General features: G+C 46.8%; 3 protein-coding genes across 3 annotated transcripts in view; 1 reads left to right on the forward strand and 2 right to left on the reverse strand.

Annotated features, from left to right (window-relative positions):
• The window catches only part of LOC135366795 (phosrestin-2-like), a 257,439-nt gene that overhangs the window by 8,230 nt on the left and 228,031 nt on the right, over positions 1–21,178 (forward strand). Inside the window, exon 2 of the mRNA XM_064599712.1 lies at positions 1,798–2,128. Coding sequence (XP_064455782.1) covers positions 2,078–2,128 — 51 coding nt within the window. The 5' untranslated portion in view covers positions 1,798–2,077. The remainder of the gene's footprint in view (positions 1–1,797; positions 2,129–21,178) is intronic.
• LOC135366794 (uncharacterized) lies at positions 886–11,109 on the reverse strand. The gene is made up of 10 exons (XM_064599710.1): positions 11,028–11,109; positions 10,827–10,904; positions 8,874–9,080; positions 7,982–8,222; positions 7,543–7,911; positions 6,186–6,302; positions 4,078–4,322; positions 2,932–3,199; positions 1,831–2,097; positions 886–1,364 (listed from the first exon to the last, which is right to left on the reverse strand). Exons 1-10 carry the CDS (start codon positions 11,072–11,074, stop codon positions 1,050–1,052), a joined length of 2,154 nt encoding a protein of 717 aa, XP_064455780.1. The 5' UTR covers positions 11,075–11,109; the 3' UTR covers positions 886–1,049.
• On the reverse strand, positions 13,736–20,964 carry LOC135366095 (uncharacterized). The gene is made up of 5 exons (XM_064598749.1): positions 20,899–20,964; positions 19,907–20,008; positions 19,599–19,722; positions 15,640–16,700; positions 13,736–14,769 (listed from the first exon to the last, which is right to left on the reverse strand). The coding sequence occupies exons 2-5, from the start codon at positions 20,006–20,008 to the stop codon at positions 13,999–14,001; spliced, it is 2,058 nt and encodes a 685-aa protein (XP_064454819.1). The 5' UTR covers positions 20,899–20,964; the 3' UTR covers positions 13,736–13,998.

Raw genomic sequence — 21,178 nt, forward strand, 5'->3', positions numbered from 1 at the left:
ATCTGTCATGCCCATCTTCTCATCTCACACAAAGAAGTTGAAGTTACACGTATGAAATCCTGACTGAGAGTAGGTAGATAGCAGGGGATGTCCTTGCGTGCACTGAGGATCGCATCACGGAGCATGCCGAATACAGAGGCTGTCACCCCTTTCTCTGTTCGCGCCCCCTACCTTTCTTTGCGGGGTTGCGACCTCCAGGAAAGGGTAATGGGTAAGTGACCACATCTCCATCCAATGTGGCATTCATAGGCGGACGCACTCAGTAATATGGAATGCGGCCATAGCCACAGTGCGTCCTCGTGTTATGTCGTGTCGTGGAGTCTGTTGTGTAGGTGTAGGTCGAATGTGTTGACGTCATGAGTTATGAAGACTGGGACGCGTAAGTGACGGATGCACCCTCGAGATCCAGTATTACGCGTTCCATGCTCTAGTGTGGTATTTGGGACACACATTACAGGGAATTTGGAGTCACCAGAATACAACAATAAAAAGAAAAGTCACTGCTGTAATCGCACAACGGGAATAGCCATTTCTCGACCAATACCAGGCGATCATTTTCGTCTCCGTTTGTTTCCATTAATGGGGGACCGTGGTAAGAGAATTGCATCGGCTCCGGGCTTGCGGATTTAGCTGTTATGCGATACGCCGTACATCAAGACTCCACTGGTGATGACTGATGAATAGCAACGTTCACGGTGGCACCTTCTTGTCAGATTCGTTGAGAGCGTACCGATAAGGAAATATGAAGGGAATTGCCTCAGGGCGAGAGCCGCCGATATTTCGAACAGGGACTGTTCTTCTGGGTGGTTCCTTTTTTGGGCGGTTCAACTTCCTTCATCGTTCCCTATGACTTTCTCCATAATAAAGTACTTCGCAGCATTTGCTTCCACTATTTTAATATTTATCCCTCCAAATATGACCTGTTTGTTTTCTTCAAAATAGGCGAATGCTAGATGAGGGTTATTTATGCAGTATCTGTACTCGCAGTATTTCCACAAGCACCGAGACGTAATCGATAATCACACACTCGCACCTCATCAGCCGCAACCTCAGCCGAGGGCGCAAACTCCTCGGCGCGCCATCCTGCTACTTGGGTTACAGCCGAACAACCAGTAGAAATCGAGGGAGTTCCCAATGGCTGCGTGGCAAAGTTCGTGCGGTGGAATATGGTACACGACATCCATGCAGAAAACGCTACAGGACATGCGGTAGAACAACCTTCTGTCCTCGCGCCAGCGCAATTCTTCCTGTATTGCTGCATGCTCTGTCATCAACTTGTCTTTCGGAGGCCGCCTGTCTTGTGTCAGTGCGGCCAGTCGCAATCCCTGGGCCACGTTGAACAGCACGTATCGCACGTTGTCCCCCTGAAAGGCACATACAGGAGGTTATGCCTTGTATCAGATTTAGGTGAATACGAGAATACTCATCAATGAGCCACAGCTCTGCGTTGCCCTTGGCGTCGTCTTACCCGCACACGATATAGTATTGCAGCAGCTGATGAACAATTTGTCCTCATTTGCGGACATTTCACAGCGATTATTGGTTATCTGCGTGCTTGTCCAGAGTTAAGCAGCGTTAATTCGCGCGCAGGCTACTCTGGAAGCTTTCGCTTGCCTTTTTACGTGTCGTTATATTTCGCTGCTTTGCTGTCACATTTACCTGTGTGTGTTCACCTACGTTAGTTCTCAGGGCGCTGCCGTATACTTAATATAAGTTACCATTTTCCCATTTTACGATATCATCATCATCATTGCGAACTCATGTTCAGGTATATAGTATCCTCTACATTTCATACAGAGGAACATGGAGCCGAGAGCCTTTAACACGCACCACCATCCCGGCTTGATCTAGCAGACAGTTTGAGATGTTGACGAAGAGATCCGGAACCTTCACTGGCCACGTCACAGGATTCGCCACGCTGGATACAATCGTCGCAGCTATCAGAAATCCAAGCCCGGCCGCTTGAATGAAAGGACTGTAGTTGGTCGAGAACAAGGGAGGAACCAATACTCCTGGCGTCACCTGCGTCTGGTACATGGCAGGGTTGAAGTGAATCGACAGGGTTGCCAGGTCACCGATGTTGTCGCCCGACGTATGCTGCGATATACCAGCGTCATTTGTACAAAAGGTAAGGGACTGTATATCTTATGCGAACGACTGTGCACATATTACCGGTTCATTCCAAGCTTTCATTCAATTTAAACAATTCCCCGTATTTATACACAGGCGAAGTATACGGCTGCTCCACTGTGAAAAGCTGTGTTCATAACATACAACAGTGGCACGTGAGCAGCACTAATATGCCTTATTGCGGCATGAGCTGTGAATACACGTCCTGACATTCTACGTGCCAATGGCAGCTACGTTTCCATTGCCGGGCATGCGTTTTCGGAGCGGGGAACGACGAACGGAAAACGACCTTCCCCGAATACTCCAGTCGTATACCGACGAGGGCGAGACAAGCGAGACATCCGCACGCGCTACGAGGCAATCGTTTGTTTTCATACGTCACGGACCCTCGCATCTTCTTCGCATTGATTGGTCTTTGCCGTCCGGGGTCGTCAGTCGCGCAAGGACTGCTTGGACGGCGCGGGACGGTGGGACTCCACATATGTCACATCCGGGACTGTCACATCCGTCGCTGTCGATTCCGAAACTATAATGCACAAATGTGACAAACATTACATTAAGTTTCTGGATGCGCTAGTCCCTTTAAGCGACCTTTTCTGCCGTTACGACCGCTCACCCGGTAGTAGAAACGGTGCTTAATCGTGCTTTCAAGCCGCAAAGGGTGCAAGGCATCGAATAAGCATCCGAAAGTAACTTGCTGTACTATACCCGTCAAGCATACCACAACATTGAATCATGTACCACAATTATAACGTTTGGAACAAAGCACCGCACGTGGGAGCTCGCCACGAAACCACGTACCTCTTTCTCTCTACTCAGAAAAGTTCGCAACGTGTCTCTGTTCCGGTAATAACGGAGACGATGGAAGCTGGGCAAGTTCCCGCCCTGCGTATCATTGTGGACTTGAACGAAGGACAGCGAAATTCTCTTCGTGGCTTCGTCAATCAAAATCTTGGTGTCTTGATCTATTCTCGGTGAAATGTCGCTTTGGATCGCTTTTCTGAGTTGCTCTCGCATGGAGGCGAATAAGGCGCGTAGTGACTGCTCCTTGGCCCAAGGCTGGACAGACCTGGTGGAAGTTCAGAAAGTTGACTATATTGATTCTGCCATCGTTCGTTAGATGATCATACAAGGGCCCTCTTTCAGGCTTCAACACGATCAGGTGACAGAAGACATTCAAGCTGTTACCATCATGCTGTAACAACATTAACTACTGTGTCAAATTGTAGTTTAACTACTGGTGTAACTACACAGCCGCACTAGTTAAACGTACTTTGCAACTACTACGACGTAGTTGTTTAACGACGTTTTTGATCACTGATATTTTGTGCGCGTCGTTATATCTATGATAGTTTAGGCGTAGAAATAGCATGCGAGTGAGTGGGGAGCGAGAAGACAGTGAACTCCCACACTCGCAACAATCCTAGCACAGTACGCGCCCCTCCATACAATACTGATATGAAACGATAAAGTCATGACCTCCAATCTGACGACGGAAGGGGCGTAAGCTTTTTGAATGCGCTGTGTGTGTCGATCGTTATGTACCCTGATTAACACAAGGGACGTACGTTTTGCTGATGTGCCGTAGCGTTTCTGTATGCAAACTTGACAATGGGTGTCTCCATTCCGCGTCTAACTGGGCCAATGCTCCGACGGCCAACGGTCCTGTTGCAACACGTTGGATACTGTCCTGACTCCCCGTCGAAAATTCTTAAAAAATGCGTAGTTGTTGCTCGCTGTAACCTAACTACTGTAGTTAACTACAATAAATATGTTTAACTAGTAGTTATAACTACCTTTTTGCAAGTAGTTTCTAACTACTTTCTACCTACCATCCAGTACAAGTAACTACTGCAGATCCCTGGTTACCATACACTTCTGATTTGTTGTTGTTAGCCCGTATGACACTTAGGACATGGGCCCTCGAGCGTACTGCTGTAAACTTACGTCCAAACTAGACCATTCCAGTCATTGAGGAGCATAGGACGGCGTATGTCCTCCAGGCAGGTCCACACCGGATTTCTCTGGTACACGTCCCTCTTGAGCGTTTCCGTCAGGATAAGTTCTGACGTCGCACACATTACAGTGTACAGAGCAAGAGCGTGCGGCCGGGCGTTCCAAAGGCGAGCCACGTTGCGGATGACGATTTTTGGGTCGTGTATTTGAAGTACCGGGTCAGGTGAAGACATATTCTGAAATGCATAGTAAGCTGCAAGTCGTTGTAGCAAGCAATGCACAGAACAATGGATTAACAATCCATTAAAGTGCCTCTAGGGACTAAACCTCTTATGGTCAGAACCCTGCCGAATTTGTCATTGCAAGCTACCTATCTGATACTGTACTCTCCCAAAGTAGTGTTTCTCTGTGTGACCCAGAAGTACCATAAAATTAGTTTAAAGTTTTGTAAAGTGTCACGTCACGGGAAGTCCAGTCTACCAGTCATTTGGCAGATGCTGTTCCTCCTGGTAGTTGTTCCTCGTAGGCCGACTTTAGTTGAGGAAGTAGACTTCCCCACCGCAGCACCTGGCAGCCTTCCAACATGAGGCGGAGAGCAGAGACGCTCCCGCCTCTCCAAGCTCTCGGTGGAATCACCTTATCCGAGGTCCTTCGAAAATTCGTAGAACCACATAATGCTCACTCACAGCAGTTATATTTTCTGCAGAGTCTTTGAACGTGGATGATTTATTATAATACAGTAATATAATAGATTTAAAAACATGTTTAAGATACAAGGACAAGATGGCCGACAACGAAGTGAGCGTGTACATCGAACAGTGAATTGTGAAGAAGTTTCTCGTGAATGAAGGCGTAAAGTCATCTGAGATTCACAGAAGACTTCAGGCTCAGTATGGCCACGATACACTTAGCTGGAGCAAAGCGTTTGAGTGGTGCAAACGGTTCCGAGACGGCCGTACATCAGTGCAGGACGATCCCGGCCGGGGCGGCTCAGAGCGCAGTGTCAAAGTTCCTGAGAACATCCAACTTGCGGAGCGCCTGATCCTCAAGGACCGACGGATAACATGTCTCGAACTGGCTCGAAAGACGGTCCTTTCTGTGGCAACGTTGAACACTATCATTCATGAACACATCCAGTTTCGGAAAGTTAGTGCCCGTTGGGGCCCGAAGCAGCTGTCCGTGTTTGACCGGCAGAGAAGACTAGAAATCTCACAAGAGCTAAGGTACCGTTTCGACACTGAAGGACAGCCGTTCCTTGATCGGATCATCACGTGCGATGAAACGTGGGTGCGCATCAAAACAGTGGAAGCATCCGGGCTCGCCAGCCCCCAAGAAGTTCTGAAGCACCAGTCTGCGGGTAAGGTCATGGCCACGGTTTTCTGGGACAAGGCTGGCGTTGTTCATGTTGGTTTTCTGCCCAGTGGTACCACCATCAATAGTGCATATTACTGCCAGGTTACCAGTGATGTGCATAAGGCGCTGAAGCAATTAAAAGCGGCCGGGCCTCATCGCCAAAGGAGTCCTCCTACAGGACAATGCACGCCCGCATACCGCGCATCTCACGACACGCACCTTACAGGAAATTGGCTGGAAGTTGCTGCCACATCCCTCTTACAGTCCAGCTCGCCCTTAGCGATTCCATCTCTTCGGGCCAATGAAGGCTTCCTTTGGGGGCCGCCACTTCAGCTGCGACGACGAGGTCAAGCAAGGATCCAGGATCCGATCCAAGGATCAGTCCGATCATGGCTGCTACGCGCGAGTAAGGATTTCTACGCTGCTTGGCATCCGAGCCCTCGTGAAACGCTGGGACAAGTGCATTAATGCAGCTGGAGATAACGTTGAAAAATAAAACTAATTTATCGCCTGTATGTTCATTTTACTTTTGCGAAAAATGAAAAGTCCCGGTTTGACTTGAACACCATATTAACAATGTAACAAATAATAATAATTGTAAACGTTCTGTAGTCCGGAGTAGCACCTTAAGAAAGGTGAAATCTACTTTAACCTTTCTAGTTGACAAAATCACTCAGCGTGACAAAGAGAGGAGCTCCACAGTTTTTCTAGTCACCTCATTACCTTTCCCAGCTTGTATAACCTACCCGTTCCTCAAGGTACTCAACAATCACTTCATGGAAAATGCACAGGAATTCGGAGTGTCCCTTGAAGAACTCAGAGGCGTTCATCTGCACCATGTTTTTGTAGATCGGTCCGGTAATCTGCGAGTTGACAAGCGACATACGAAGCATCAGGGGATATGAATCCATGAATCGTATAGCCAGCAGATAATGCACTACAGAATGCACTCAGAGCGTCCCGAAAGATTTTGAGCGCTTACTCAATGTTGGCTACCTAGCGCAGGTAACTGATACCGATGTGAATGTGAACGCGAAGGGCAGGGATTCAAAATTTTGGCTTCCCCCCCCCCCCCAAAAAAAAAGAGTGTTCCCAATATTTATTATATTTAGAGAGAGAGAGAGAGATTATGGGTTGAATGGCACAAAGGCCAAAGAGCGCCAGAACTATGTTGAGTGTGCGGGAGATGATGATGATGATGATTATATTTAGGGTTCGGCGCTTTCGGTTTTTATTTTAGGCCTGATTCGACGTACGTTTTTCAGTGTTTACTTATTTTTATGAAATCTGCATTATTCGGCGATATTTCTGATGTGTACATGTTTTACCCTGCACTTATCGGCGAATATAAATCGCAACGTGATTTATGAACTGAAACTGGAACGTGATTTCAAAAGTGTGCGTCTCAGCGAAACCTTCAATAAAAAAAAAACAAAACAAAAAGATACAAAACTAGCCCTATGAGACATCGCAAAAGAACACTGTGTTGTTCCACGGCGAAACGGTCGAATCTAAAGGGTGAAAGCAGAGGCTGATTTTTTTCCCTGTTACACTTAACGCGTGTAGCGATTAATCCTCCTAACCTTTCATCGGACATTCATTTGTATTCGGTGTTTTCAGTTAAAATCGAACGTTGAAAAAATTTACCGGTGTATGTTTTCCGGATAAAAACGAAAAAGCGAAATTATATTCTAAGCAATGTCGCAAATCACTGCAGAATGTCGAGCATGTTCGTATGTCTTTGGTTCGACTAACAATACTTTTCAATAACTTTTTTTTTTATAAATCAACTTTGCTCGAATATTATATGAATGCCGTCACATTACGATTTTGTTAGAGAACCCGGATTCTCCAAGAGTGACGCGCTTCCAGTCCCCGCTTTCCGCGGAAGACCGTCCCACCGGTGTGGTGAGGAGACGGAAATCGATCTTACCGGAGCAGTGTCTCCAGACGCGTGGCAGATTACTCACTCAATGACGTCACACTTCTCAAAAGTATAAATTATTTTTATGACATCTGAATGCCGTGGCACAAATTCAGTAGAATTCTGAGCAAACGATGTTTGTTTCATAGTGACATGCACTTCACGTTATGAGTTCCTACCTCAGAGTCCTCGTACGTGTCCAGTGCTAGAGCGTCCACAAGGTCACGATTTAGCACTGGCGTGCCCATGGCTGCACTCGCAATCTTGGTAATGGAACCGCTCTCCAGGGCTGATTTGAGGATGGTGGCTAGCGGTACACCGTGGTCGATTACGACTGGAGCGTGGTCGTCGAGAAATACGCGTATGGCTGGCACAGCCCTTCGAGTGACAGCGAGTACCAGCAGCGGGCGTAAGAGGGCGGTGGTATTCTCGCTTCGCAAAATGTTCATAGAGAGATTCAGGTAAACTATGAAGTCTGTGAAGTCTTCGGGGAGGGTTTGCGGGTTCATCAGGGTACCGTAACAGGCATGGTAGTAATCTACCAGTTTCTAGAGGGTAAAGTAGACACAGGTAGTACGTAAGTTCAAAAAGTGGAACCTGCTTCCCTCGCGGCCTTACCCGAGATCGTTCAGGGAACACGTGTCGAGGAGTTTCCAGAAGCGTGTGGTTCATGGACTGGTAGACGGATCGTTCTTGTTGGTACCTGAACGAGGTGGTGGCTCGTCCGCAGACGTACTCATAAAAGTCATCGCATGGTTCGGCACTCAGGTTACCAACTGTGTCCAGGTACCCCCTGAGGTCATCACAGTCTTGGCTGGTGCAGGAGGTGGTAGCATGGTGCCATCTTATTGCCGAGTACCTGCGAACGGGATGTCAATGCGTCTATATCCACACGCGAACCGAATGCACCACGTGTCTCATGTGGCTCAGGCTTAACTTGACAAATAGGAAAGTATGGAAAACAGCGGCATTCTAGGCTTTACTTCCGCGAGACTGCTATATCATCATGGGTGTCCCAGTTAATGTTAGTGTGTCCTTGTCATGAGTTGGTGTCCTAGAGAGCCCTATGTGCCAGATGTGTAAGGTTGCTGCACGATACATGGTGCATGTACAACAAGAATATTTTTGAAGTGGGGGCGCTTATTCAAATTGGGAGTAGATTTACATTATTTAATTGTTAAATTATCCAGGTGAGCTCCCAGTGGAATGAATGGTTATGTCCTGATGTTTGGGTTTCCCATGGCTTTGTGCACAATTTATTGTGCCTGAAAATCTGGGTGCCTGGTGATCCCTGAAGCGACTGTCCTCCACTCTGGAACCGCTGTTCGTATCAAGCTTCCCTGAATGTCCTTTTGGAATCGCATATTAACCGTGGATGACGTCTAATGTGGAATGAATCATGTAACCCTTCCGGCACTACAATATTTATCATGGACGTTCGCACCCTCCTCGTCTCCTGGCCGCTATGAAGGCACAAGTACCTGTGCAGACAGCGAAGTAGGAAACTTACCAAGCGTGCAGCGAAAGACCAGTAGATATAATAGCCAGGTAGAGCACAAATAAGTGACAGAATACGGTCCAATCTGGTGGCGCCACTGCGGCGCTGCTGGCAGAATTGGTTCGGTCGAACAAAACCCTCTCCATAGTGCTGCTAGTTGAAGACATCACATTCTCTCTTGGAGGACGCGGAATGCTTCGGTCCCGAGCCAGCAGAGGCCTGGAGCATGAGACATTTTTATTGGGCAAATATAGACGAAACGACGGCTGACAGGACTTGTAAGCACGCCAGTCACGTTGAAGTGCGTGACGTACTCGGTCGAACGGCGCATTGATTGCATCATGTCAGAGCTGTGTAACTTAGAAGAAGCAATTAAGTTCAAGCAACATGATCCAGAAAGCGATTAAGTTACAGGAAACAAAATCAAATTGAATAACGCTACAGCTGCTCTTGAAATGTGGGAGGGTTACTCTTGATTCACTCGGTGAGAGTCCGTCCACAACAGTGTTTCTCAAACATTTCCAGTACTCCGTCCCCTCAGCGTTCTCACAGTGTACAGGGTGTCCCAGCTAAATGCGAACAGATTCTTTAATATATATATACACTTTTTTTCGAGATGAAGCGTGTTGCAATATAGAATGTGCTGAAGGACACTCCTTAAGAGGGCACCAGCAAACGCCTAAGGAAATGTCCTAATTAACTTTCAATAATTAACTGTATAATTATAAAAGCTACGAAGTTGTTCCAATGAGAACATGTGGTCTTCTCGGTCACCTGATACCGTAGCCGTTTTCAGAACAAAACATCCGTCCGATAGTTCGTCCGCGAAAAATTCGTGAAGGAACATCATTTTTTTTCTATATTTTGTTCATTGCGCATCTCCAGAGATGCGTGTTCCCTTCACTCCCAATGTGAGAGGGTGAAGAAGCACAGTGCCGCCTCACGCGTCGAAGATGAGCTTTAACTTTCGGAAAAAAGAAATTTATCCGGTGACGCTATCGGAACTGTCCTTATCTTGGGTTGCATTTTCTGTTTCCTTTGGATCTTTTTCGAGGACGCAAGAGGCGACAGTGTGCTCTTTCACCCTCTCACATTTGGGGTGAAGGAAAGACGCGTCTCCGAAGGTGCGCAATGAACAAAATAAAGAAAACAGGTGTTCCCTCACGAATTTTTGCGGACGATTTATCGAACGGATTTTTGTTCTGAAAACTGCTACGGTATCAGGTAACCGAAGGGACCAGATGTTCTCATTGGGACAACTTCGTAGCTTTTATAATTAAAAAGTTAATTAGTGAAAGTTAATTAGGACATTGCCTTTGCTGGGTCCGAGTGCCCGTCAGCATATGCTTTATTCAATTGACTTCATCTCGAAAAAAGTGATATATATATTTTTAAAAAATATGTTCGCATTTAGCTTCATAGGACCTGCATAACCCTGTATAGGAGTGCACACATCGTTCATCATACTTTATTGTCAAAGGTAGTATCTAGAAATAATGTTTTTCATGACAAAGCTCACAATTTACACCCACAACACCACACTCATATTTATGGGAACTGAGCTTTCGTCGCAGAACACAGGATACCTGAGCAGAACCACCTGAAAGAGCATCTCGAAGAACGATACGTCTGTTGTATTAGCAATAATAAAAGGAAACGACTTTTAACGGCACGAGCCAAAAGTCCGACGGCAGGCATAATCCGATATACATCCGATATAAAATCCGATATACAGTATGCCGACGTTATCCGATATTCATCCGATATAAAACACGATATACAGTATTCCGACGTAATCCCCGATATGCATCCGATATAATTACACGATATACAGTATTCCGACGTAATCCCCGACAGTATTCCGACGTAATCCGATATACCTCCGATATAAAATCCGATATGCAGTATTCCGATGTAACGGCGTACAGTAACAGCTGTCGTTCCGAAGAACGAAAACAAACTCACCGTTCTGGAGCGGTTACATACTCCTCGTTGCTAGTGGTCATGGTTTCCTTCGCCGTTACAGCATTCGTCATCGATGACCTGGAGAAAGCAGACCAATCCCCATTATAAAGCAATCAGCCGTATTACGAAGAAATAATCGATGCTTTCGTCTATGTCTTCCGTGTTGAATGTGAACATAGCAAAATATAAAACGAAACTTGCATAGTTTGAGACAGAGTCTTGTACGAATCGTCCTTTGATTGCGGCATTTGTAGAACTTCGTGCGCTGGAATAGCAGACCCACTTCTTCTTCTTCTTCCTTGCTCTCAGTTGCTTTGTGTGGAGTGAGCAGAGTATCCCTTCGTTTTCCTTCTTCCTTGAGAATATGCATTTGGAGTAGGTTTACAGCCCGGAACAGAATAATTGGAGAAAGTGAATAAAGACAAGACAGATAAGCATAGAAAAGATTGCAAAAGCAAGTAGTTGCACAGAGAAGATAAAAGCTGAAGAGGTGATAAAACGCACACGCCGAACAAAAAGACGTACAAGAGCATAAAATGTACGTTCCCACATTAACATTACGGATGTTTATTTTTATTAGTATTTCATTTCATTTCATTTCATTTTGTTTATAACTGTAAACACAAGGCGTGGGGAAAAAAGCCACACGTTGTGGCTTCACGAGACTTGACTTGTATTATTAGGCAACTTCGGACAGCCGTTTGCATGCGCGAGGAACAAAAGAAAAAAAAAGGGGGGGGCGGAAACGGATAACGTAAGACGTGAACCTTAGACAGTCATAAACAAGAAATCCTTACAGTTTCGAGATTAAAATGCCAGAAGTATATTACAATTATTAACGGTCTGCCACGGTTGGAGCCAGCGGACTACCATGAGTGATGATTGTATTGCGTTCATTAATGAATCAATCCTTTTCAAACTGACAGTTGATAGTCAGCCATTACGTGCGCATCATAACTCAGCTCGCCCGGGCCCCTTTCTCTTCCAAGCTTCTTTCCCTTACAACCGCGCGTGAAAACAGGGTTTTAACTGCGCTCGGTTTACAGTCTCACAGACAGATCCCAGCAGATCCCACGCGAAGTCGTAAAAGTTCGTGCTCCAAATTCGGAATATTTAGGGCGTCCTCGCGCACTGAATACGCACAGGCTCAGTCTCTCCTTTTCCCCTTCCAAATATACGCCTCTTGGGCATTTGTGTCACCCCCACAGCACTAAGGATAGTTTAGTGGAGCGAGCGACAGTTCCACCCTGCTTTTAAGGATCTGACAGCGTCGAAAGTTGATCCGGCTTCTGATCAAGTCCCGGGAGCTCGGTAGGAACTGTAAAGGTTTAGAAAGGAAGATCTATCGGGGAAGGAGCGCCGACAGCTAACATCAAGTAGAAAGAATAGCGACGACAGATAACGAAGAGAGGGGGGAGGGGGGTACCCCCCGCGGCTCCATGCTCTTTCGCCACTTCCAATTTTCTTCCGTTTTCTTCCAGTGCGTATTCTTCTGGCTCTTCCTGGAAACACAGAAGTTGAAGCTTCTTCGCCCATTGAATGACGCCAGACGCACAGTTTGATGCGCGGTTCTTTCCTTTCGCAGACATTAAAGGGAAGTTCGAGTCTGGAAAAGTTAATGCTCCCCATCCGTGCATACGTACATCTGCTGGGGACATTGTGAAGTCGTTATAGTCTCCATCAAGGAAGCGGAACGGGAGCGTCCCGCTTCGGTAATCACATCCATCCAAAGCACTTCCTTCTGGTAACAGTAGTTGCGAGATGGTTAAAGAAACGCAAAACTAACAATAGTTCGATGAACTCATCGATCCCTTTGTGCACCCCAATCTTTCTTTTCTTTTTCTTTTTTTGGCATGGAATTGCGGTAAGGTTTTAATCTGGAGGAATATTTTCGGTGTAAGGCGCGGGTCCTCTGTTGTTCTCTTTTGAAACAGATTGCACTAACTGCGTCATTGAACATAACGCCACAGTAAGATGCTGCGGACGTTATTTATGTTGCTGTGTCGATGTATGTATCACTCTCATGTTTCTTTGTACTGTTCTCGACAGCGGTTCAACCTTCCTACTGACGTCAGTTATTGAGCTTTCTAGTGGTCCTTTGAACTTTCGCAGTTGAGCCTTCGTAGTCAAGGGAGGTGATCCCGGTTCGAATCCGGGCTGTGCTGTCTGAATGTTTTTTCTGAGTATATGTCTGGGGCCAAACTTTAAACTCGCAGCATGATCTTCCATAGTTGTCGATACGCCAGACAAACCCTAATCATAATCATCGTCATCAGCAGCAGCTTGATTTGAGGTTCCTTTCTACGCTTATACCCCTTCATGAGTGGTGCATTATTGCGAACGTGATATCTTATCTTAACCGTATCTTAGCCGATAAAGTATCTTAAATACAAAGAACGTGCACCCTTTCAAGAACCGTAGGTAAGACGGTGTAAATCGCAGACTGTTTCCATTTGCATTTTCACTTATGGATCCCCAAGTTCGCTGCAGTAAGTTCCGTTAAGAGTTTTTAAATACTTTTCTATACTTTTTATCTGGAGCCCAGAGCCGTAGCTTCTATAGAGCAACGGTGTTAATGGGAATGAAACACCTGGCATCTGAAACTCTTTCGGTGTTTGAGATGATGCCGCAGTGCAGGCATGCAAAAATGGCAAGCAGGCGGGAGGCAAAAAATGGCAAGAATGCTATTTCGAGAACAAACTCGTAGGGATGATGGTTTAGACAAAGCCAGCATGGTTACACGTTAACACTGCATTTGTGTCTATGACCCCGTTTCCATTTGATTGCTCGAAGGTACACCCAACCTCTGTCCATCAGTAGTTATTCTTCAGAAAACTCTACGTATGACAGTGGGAGCATTTGGAGTGTTTTCGGATTAAGATTTGTAAAGTACCACTTGAAAGACTTGATGCAAACGTCGTGATGTTGCTATATTTCGTGCACCAGGATATCTTCAAACTAGGTTTGCTTCTGGCAACACAGTTCGGAAACAATTTACCAGTACGTTACAACATTTGAATATAGGCAATAGCGTTGACACAGCTTTCCACACGTTATGTGGACCGACAGCATGACCATATAACGGTATTCTACATACACTGAAATCGACACCACTAACAGTTGCGATATCTGACACAAGGCAGTACCTTCCACACGTTAACGTATCACAGAGTTACTGTTCCGTTTTGCGTGCATTGTAACAAACAACAGAATTTCTAACCCGAATGCATTTGCCTTCTTTACCTTTGACTATCCCATTATACTCTTTCTTTGAACTTCTCTTCTCAAACAGCGTAGGGTACTGAACGTCATCGTTCATGTTCCGAAGCGATTGAAGCAGGCGCTCTCTCGGGATCTTAAACAACACCGCAAGCGGATAATCTGGCTGAACACTCCCGTCTTTCAGATTTGCGGTATTCGGTGTTATTAGGGCGTCTGCTTGGAGCGAGCTGAGAAAGCCAAGATCCACTTTCCTTCCTTTAAGCGGGCGGTAGATCATACCTAGTTTATCTAGTGGATTTGGAACTACGGCTTCGCCAGGGATTGCTTCATCTTCTTTTCTCAGAGCTTCAGTATCCTTGATAAGAACGTACGGGAGTCCGTTAACCGACACCAGTTGCCCGTCCTCTGGACCACTTGGGAGGGGTCCGCCCACGCCTTGTTGGCTCCGAGTATCCCTCTCCGGAGCTCGAAGAGATCGAGCCTTGACGAAGTCGAGTCCTTGGTGCGCGTCGCCATGGAGGGCATATGATGGTTCGTGGTACCCCCGCCTGGAGCTTCGGTAGCCGCCGCTGGTATCGGGGTAGTCGCTGCCGGCGTCGCCGCTGGAGTCACTGTCGTCTGCCTCGGTGACGTCCTCGTAAGCTGTTTGGCCGCTCGTGTCGTCGCTCTCTGCAGGTGGGCGCCTGTGACCGCCTCCGCGATGCCGCTTCTTCAGGGAAGGCTGTCATAAAATTGAATTTTCGTATTTCATCAGTAAAAATGATGCTGGCCTCAGAGCAACAATTTCGCCAAAACATTCCGTCATATAGGAGTCCAGCCGCTAATCATCAGCGACGTTTAGTATTCCCAAGCAGCACAACACCTTGGCATCAATATTGGACCAATACTTGGGCCCAATATTGTACAATACTGGTCCAGTATTTGGCCGGCATATCCAATATTGATTCAATATTGGGCCAAGATGTGCTGCTTGGTTTGGTTCAGTGACATCGGTCTCAAAAACGTCACGTGCCCTTACTGGTTCTGAAGCCAGAGCAACGCTCCAGACCACGTCGTCGCATGATATTTAAGGGGCGAGCGGTGATCGAAACTTGTTCTAAGCTTCTCGATCGCGTCCGCACAACGATCACAAACACAGTAATGAGGACGGAAGATTATCACCCCAAGGGCGGCTAATCCAGGTTAGCCGCCCTGGAATACCATGGTACACCATGGTATTCCAGGTATACCATGGAATTTCTTGGCATAATATAGAATCCTGCGAAGCAGACCCTCCGCAGTACCTTACCGCGTGAAACAACGACGGCTTTATCTGATGATGATGATTAGATATTTTCATCGCCAGAGGGCGATACCCTACCCCATTGCTAACGGTGATATGAGAAACGGAATAATGAGACGCCTAACTGAAGTGGGGACTGAAGTCCTACTGCGTCCCAAAAAGGTCAGAGGAGCTTTGAGGGCAGAGCGTTAGTGGGCTGGATTCGGCCGCGTGAATTTCTTTGCCACAACCCCATATCTCGTTTTACTGCTACTATATATATCCACGAAGCTACTGGTCCAATAAAGGTAATGCATACTGTAGCCGCACCTTATGTTTGACGTGTGGCGATCCCTGTTCTTCCCTGCGATGACTGATGCTGCTATCGTGTTCACCTTCCTTATGTGCACTGGCATCATCTGTTCCTTCAGACTCCAATGTTCCAATCTTTTTTTCGTCTTCTGCCGCTTTGAGATTCTCATACACACTGGGAAACGCTTCGTCCAAACCAGCATTTTTGTGATCGGGTACCGAAGAGGACGCACCCCTCATATTCGCCTGTTCGACGAGGGACTTATACAGATCGCTCGGATACCTGCTTGCAAGCTCATTTGGAGACTGGTGCAACTTATCGGCTTGAAACAGCTGCAGGACGGCTTCTGATGCCTTGGCGAATGTTGTCATCAACGTCTTGTTGTCCACGTTCAGGTCGCTGCCTCCGACGCGTGCCGCCTTTCCATGGTACGGCAGAACTTCCCTTCTGTTCCTATGGACCTTATTTGGCAAAGGAACCAACCAAAACCGCTTCATTCGCTTTAACTTTATGTCGGGTGAAGTGTTGGTCTCATTGCTCGAATTGGAACTCTTTAGAGCACCAGGCAAGGCGCTGTTCTCTTGTTGAAGGCCAAGTGGGGACTGTGGCGGCATGTCGCTGACTGAGTCATTGGAAATGAACACTTGCCACTGGCTCTCGTTATTCTTTTTCACGAGGCTCGAAAGCAGTACATTCAGTTCCGGTTGTTGCGCAGCTGGCCTGTTAGAAGAGGTATCTGAGGAGCTCTGGCTCTCAGATCGTTGCGATAGTACATGAAGAAGTGGGCTGCTGTCGCTGTCCATACTTCGTCGTTTTCTGGATTTAATAATCGGCAGTTTCGTCTGGTTCCTCTTGTTCAGGTAGCGTTCCATGACGTGAAAGCTATCCCAGATAACCGGCTCCAGCTCCGACCTAGATCGGCCCTCGGGCAGCAGGATACCGTGGCGTGGGTCAACGATGATGGCTCCCGGGAGTACGACGTTAGGCTTCGAACTCCGAGGAAACAGACTGTGCGATGATTCAGGGTACGACACTTGCAAGAACTCTGGCTCGTTCGCATTGATAACGTCCCGGTAGCCTGAAAAAAAAAAAGAAAAAAGAAGAAACGGAAGCAGCGTGAGTGCCGTGGATGTTCAGCAAGACCGCAGTACGGGAGCCACCAGGACCACAACATGGGTGCGCATGATACCAGGACTTTGACGGCGCTTGTGCGGTACATAATGAATTATGTTCCATCACGCCCACGGGAAGGATACCAGGAGCCTAAAAACAGAACTGACTCACTATGAATAGGCCTATATTCGTATAGTTACTAGCATAAGACGTGTTGCCACGATGGTGCTGTGCTGAAACGGGGTCTGATACTGATATTGATGGCACATACTTCAACACCGATCGTGCGAAGTAAGTTTCGTAATAATTCGTAATAAATTCGTAATAGCATTGTGGCGGCGCTACTGAAGTGAGTAAGGAAAAAACTGCGTCATAAATATTCCACAGGTGCAAGCCACCTGATGGATGCAGTTTAGTATAACATTAGCTTGCTACCGATGGCTGTTGTTCCTTGTAATAACGCTCATACACAGAACAGCATTTTGGTTACATGTGCCTTAGGCTCTACATGGCAGAAAAATATTATGAACTCGTTTGCTCTCCTTAGACCAGTAGTGCGCTGTCCCTGCAAATGAGCATGCATTCTGCTCTATCAGCAGTTTACGTAATTCAGTGGAGGTGCCTAGACGAAATTTCCATAAAGTACGAGATCTTTTATTATGCCCCAATTGTATATTACACGGAAAGGGTTGCTAAGAAGCAAGCGAGTTTGTGAATAGAATGTACGACTTTACAATCGTGCATTCTATTCACCAACGACGAGAACAGACACAGACAGACAGACAGACAGACAGACACACACACACACGCACACAAAGTCCCGTTAAAGGTGGTGTCCGGAGAAAAAACGCAGTTGAACTGAAGGTGCGATGAAATATGAGGTGCCTGAAATACATGTAACCGGAATATTTCGTTTTGAAACAGTCGGAAACGTTAGAAAATAAATTTAATCGGATTTTGCAGCCGGCTGCGCGCTCTCGGCTGAATTCAGGCAACAGTGTGCGGACCGAAATCACTGCATGGAGTCTGTTATGAAGGCAGGCAGTCCGTCACAAAATGCGGTCTTCCGACACGCAATCTGCAGCCGAACAGTCGCTAGAATCCGCGTTCATGCTTTCGGTGGTATCGGATTGCAACTAGCCTGGCGACGCCATCAGCTGAGCGATTCGGAATCTCGCCGGCAATGCCAATTACGTCACCGGAAGAGGCGAAACAGGGAGGGGCCGTTTCAACCGGACGCTGGCAGTTGATTTCGAATTCGATGATTTTGATGTTTTATGAAAAAACACGAACGACTTTTGCGAAACTTTTTTGGTGTTTTCTTCTTGGAAGGCATTTCCAAGTGGATCTCTTTGGAATCTCTTTTCCTTCTTGGCCTTACTTGTGTTTCTGTGTGTTTCTGTACTAAACGTTCAGCTACGTTTGAGACCTCGTCTGTGTGTGTCTGTTCTCGATTGAGCACCGCAGCGCAAAGTTATAACGCGAAACATGCTATTATCGTAGTCGACACAATCAAGATGGCGGTGTTGCGAAGAGCAATTGAGACGCTGCTTACCAGACGGCGACGTGTCGCATATGATGCCACCCGGATGGAACTGCGGTTTTAATTTTGCTTTCGTGTAACTGTCGCATTTTATTTCCGGAGGAACGTGAGGAACGAGACTTGCCAACGTAATTAGCAGACGACAACCAAAAGTTATGTCGTCTGCTTACTGAAAGACAGAGAAATAACATAACGCTGAGACATCTCTTCCGAAGCCGACAGCTGACAGGTGGTTCCCTGGGGAGCAGCGTCTCTACTGCGCTTCGCAACACCGCCATCTTGGTTGTTTTGACTGCCGGCATCGCACCTTTTGCGTAATAACTTTGCCCTACGGTGCTTAATGCCTTCGAAATTTGCTACGATTGGATGTCCTGAGGAGCTTTATATATGTAGACAACACGCCCCAACAACACCGTATATCCACTGGATGTACAATTAATGTCATAACGTCCGTGGTCGGATTCGTCTGTCTGATGGATATCCTTCAGATATCCAGCGTGGATGAAGAAAATAATGCGCGGAAATGATAACCTCATGATATCCAGAAACGGACATACTCGGTGGTCCATGTACCAACAACACGTGGCAGTCCTAAGGATATCCGATGCACGTCTGAAACAATGTTGGAAAATCCTATAGGGATAACGAGTTTCGTCCGACATATATGTACGCTCACAGGTCCACGTGGAGAAATGAGTCCCCATGGATGTCCGACAGACATCCAGTGTTCTGCGCTGCTTGCCCCTGACGTCGTTTTTTTTTCTTTCTTTTGTTTTTGTCTGTGGGATTGAAGCGTTTGATGTGACATATTTAGTGAAACTAGTATGGTTTGCACCGTTAATGCGGGGGATAGCATGTCGTGGCTGAAACCGGAATCAGGAATTTCACATTTTCGAAGCATAACTGACAAGAAAAAGTGACAGTAGCTCTCTCACTTGAACACGTGCGCGTACATTTGGACGAAACTCGTTATCTCCAGAATACCTCCAACAACTACCTTCAGACATCCATCGGATATCCTTAGGACATCCGTATGTTGTTGGGCTGGATGTCTGTCGGACATCAGAGAGGACTCCTTCTTTCTCTCACTTGGACCTGTGAGCATACATATACCGGACGAAACTCGTTATCCCTAGGACTTCTGACGTACATCGGATATTCATAGGACAGCCTTGTGTTATTGGGGACAATGTGCCACCCGCATTGAGTAATTGGCGAACATGCCATGCCGGCGCCGGTAGACGTTTGTAGGGCAAGACCCTGAATGTTACATTCCTGTTCATCACGCTCACAGCACACAATACAGAAAGTGCAACTTACTTCGCGTCTGTATGCTGTAGGGCAGCTCGCCTTCCATAAAGGATTGCCTTTGCTGGGAACTCAGGATTGGAGGAAAACTGTCCAGCACCGGAAGAACGAAGGCGTTCTTTTGTGAGGCCTTTTCCTGCACAACATTGCATTGATGTGTAAGATACAGCTGGCCTGGCAATAACATACGGCATAGCGACTGAATTTGTGTTGTTCACAAGATTGACACGGGCTGGCTTTGCGAGAGCGCATGACTGCTGTTTTTGTTCACTACGTTACCTTCCCAGACATGCTTTCAAGGAATCCACCGAATTCTGTACCTGCTCAATCACGCTGTCTACATCTTGCGATGAGGCAACGACTGCCACGCTGACCATCACAAAGAAATCGGCGACGAGCGTTAGCCCCAGCTGGTGAATCATCTGCAACAATCATGAAATATGTTAGCCGTATATGCAGGTCATCGCCGCAAATCAGTGTTGAGTAGCCTCTACCGACAACGTGAGCACGTACTGAAGGGCTATGTAAGCATCTAGAAGGAGATACCAACAATGGGCCTCTTTCCTAGTCACGTCGCAGCCTAGCAGGTATTCGCCGAATCACTCTTAACAAAAACAAACCCACGTGCATGCACAACACCCAATTACAAAGGCCTGGCTAACCTTTCCTTTCTTTTTTTCTTAATAAACATATACCCCCCCCCCCGCATAAATTAGGTGCGTAAAGCGCCACCTGTCGATTCAAGATTCTTGAAGATCACAGGCACCACGCGGATATGCCATAGGCGGAGACAGCTGCTCAATTCAAGAGTAACGCTGTGAAACATTACGTTGGCGTAAGAAGCTACACTCATCCTGATTTGCTGGCAGGTCTGATTCATTTGCCATAAACTGACTGCAAAAAAAAAAAAAAAACAAGAGGGGACAACCCTGGGCTCTCATCTCATACGGTCTCCCCAGGAGTGAACGATGGTTGTTTTACGCGAAGGAATCTGGAATCTGGTAAAGGAAGGGTCAACATGCTAGGGAAGCTTCCGACTTATATATGTGGCGTGTCTGATATATCTGTCTCATCTGGGAAAGAGCAAGATGCGACACCACGCATTTTAATGAGAATCTCCGCTATTTGCGTCCCGTCGTCAACACCCGCAGCTTGTGCAACGTCGCCGGAAGTGCGTAGCTGCAGAATTTCGCTAGTACTTTCATTTCATAGCATCCGGACGTCACTGAACGCTTCGTTCGTCCGCCCCACTTTTGTATCGTGTGTTTGTCAGAGCCTAAGTAGCATACTTGAATGGGTATTGCGGACTTACATTGATGCACTCTCGGAACAACAACTCCGCTGCAGCGCCGTTCTTCTTCCTCTACGAAGAGCGTCGTCTTTTTTCTGCTTGTGCTGTCTGACATTTTCTACCGCAACTCTTCCAAAAAAGGAGCATTTAAGACGATGCTTCGGGTACTTTCATTGCTTGTATTCTGATGAGTCGGATACCCGAGATAAGCAGCGTTATTGAACTCAGTGACCTCCATCTCAATCGGGAATCGACAAGGAAGCTATCGATGTCCTACAAAATGTTGAATTCAGTTGGTCCA

The sequence above is a fragment of the Ornithodoros turicata genome, chromosome 8 (genome assembly GCF_037126465.1).
Source record: "Ornithodoros turicata isolate Travis chromosome 8, ASM3712646v1, whole genome shotgun sequence".
Taxonomy (NCBI): domain Eukaryota; kingdom Metazoa; phylum Arthropoda; class Arachnida; order Ixodida; family Argasidae; genus Ornithodoros; species Ornithodoros turicata.

Coding starts and splice junctions, on each gene's coding strand:
- LOC135366095 (XM_064598749.1), bottom strand. CDS start 20,008: ATGATTCACCAGCTGGGGCTAACGCTCGTCGCCGATTTCTTTGTGATG. Junction 19,723..19,906: donor TAGACAGCGTGATTGAGCAG/GTACAGAATTCG, acceptor AATGTTGTGCAG/GAAAAGGCCTCACAAAAGAA. Junction 14,770..15,639: donor CGCCACACGTCAAACATAAG/GTGCGGCTACAG, acceptor ATTTTATGACAG/CCTTCCCTGAAGAAGCGGCA.
- LOC135366794 (XM_064599710.1), bottom strand. CDS start 11,074: ATGCCGCAATCAAAGGACGATTCGTACAAGACTCTGTCTCAAACTAT. Junction 6,303..7,542: donor ACACGTACGAGGACTCTGAG/GTAGGAACTCAT, acceptor GTCAACTCGCAG/ATTACCGGACCGATCTACAA. Junction 3,200..4,077: donor TGGAATGGTCTAGTTTGGAC/GTAAGTTTACAG, acceptor AACTTCCACCAG/GTCTGTCCAGCCTTGGGCCA.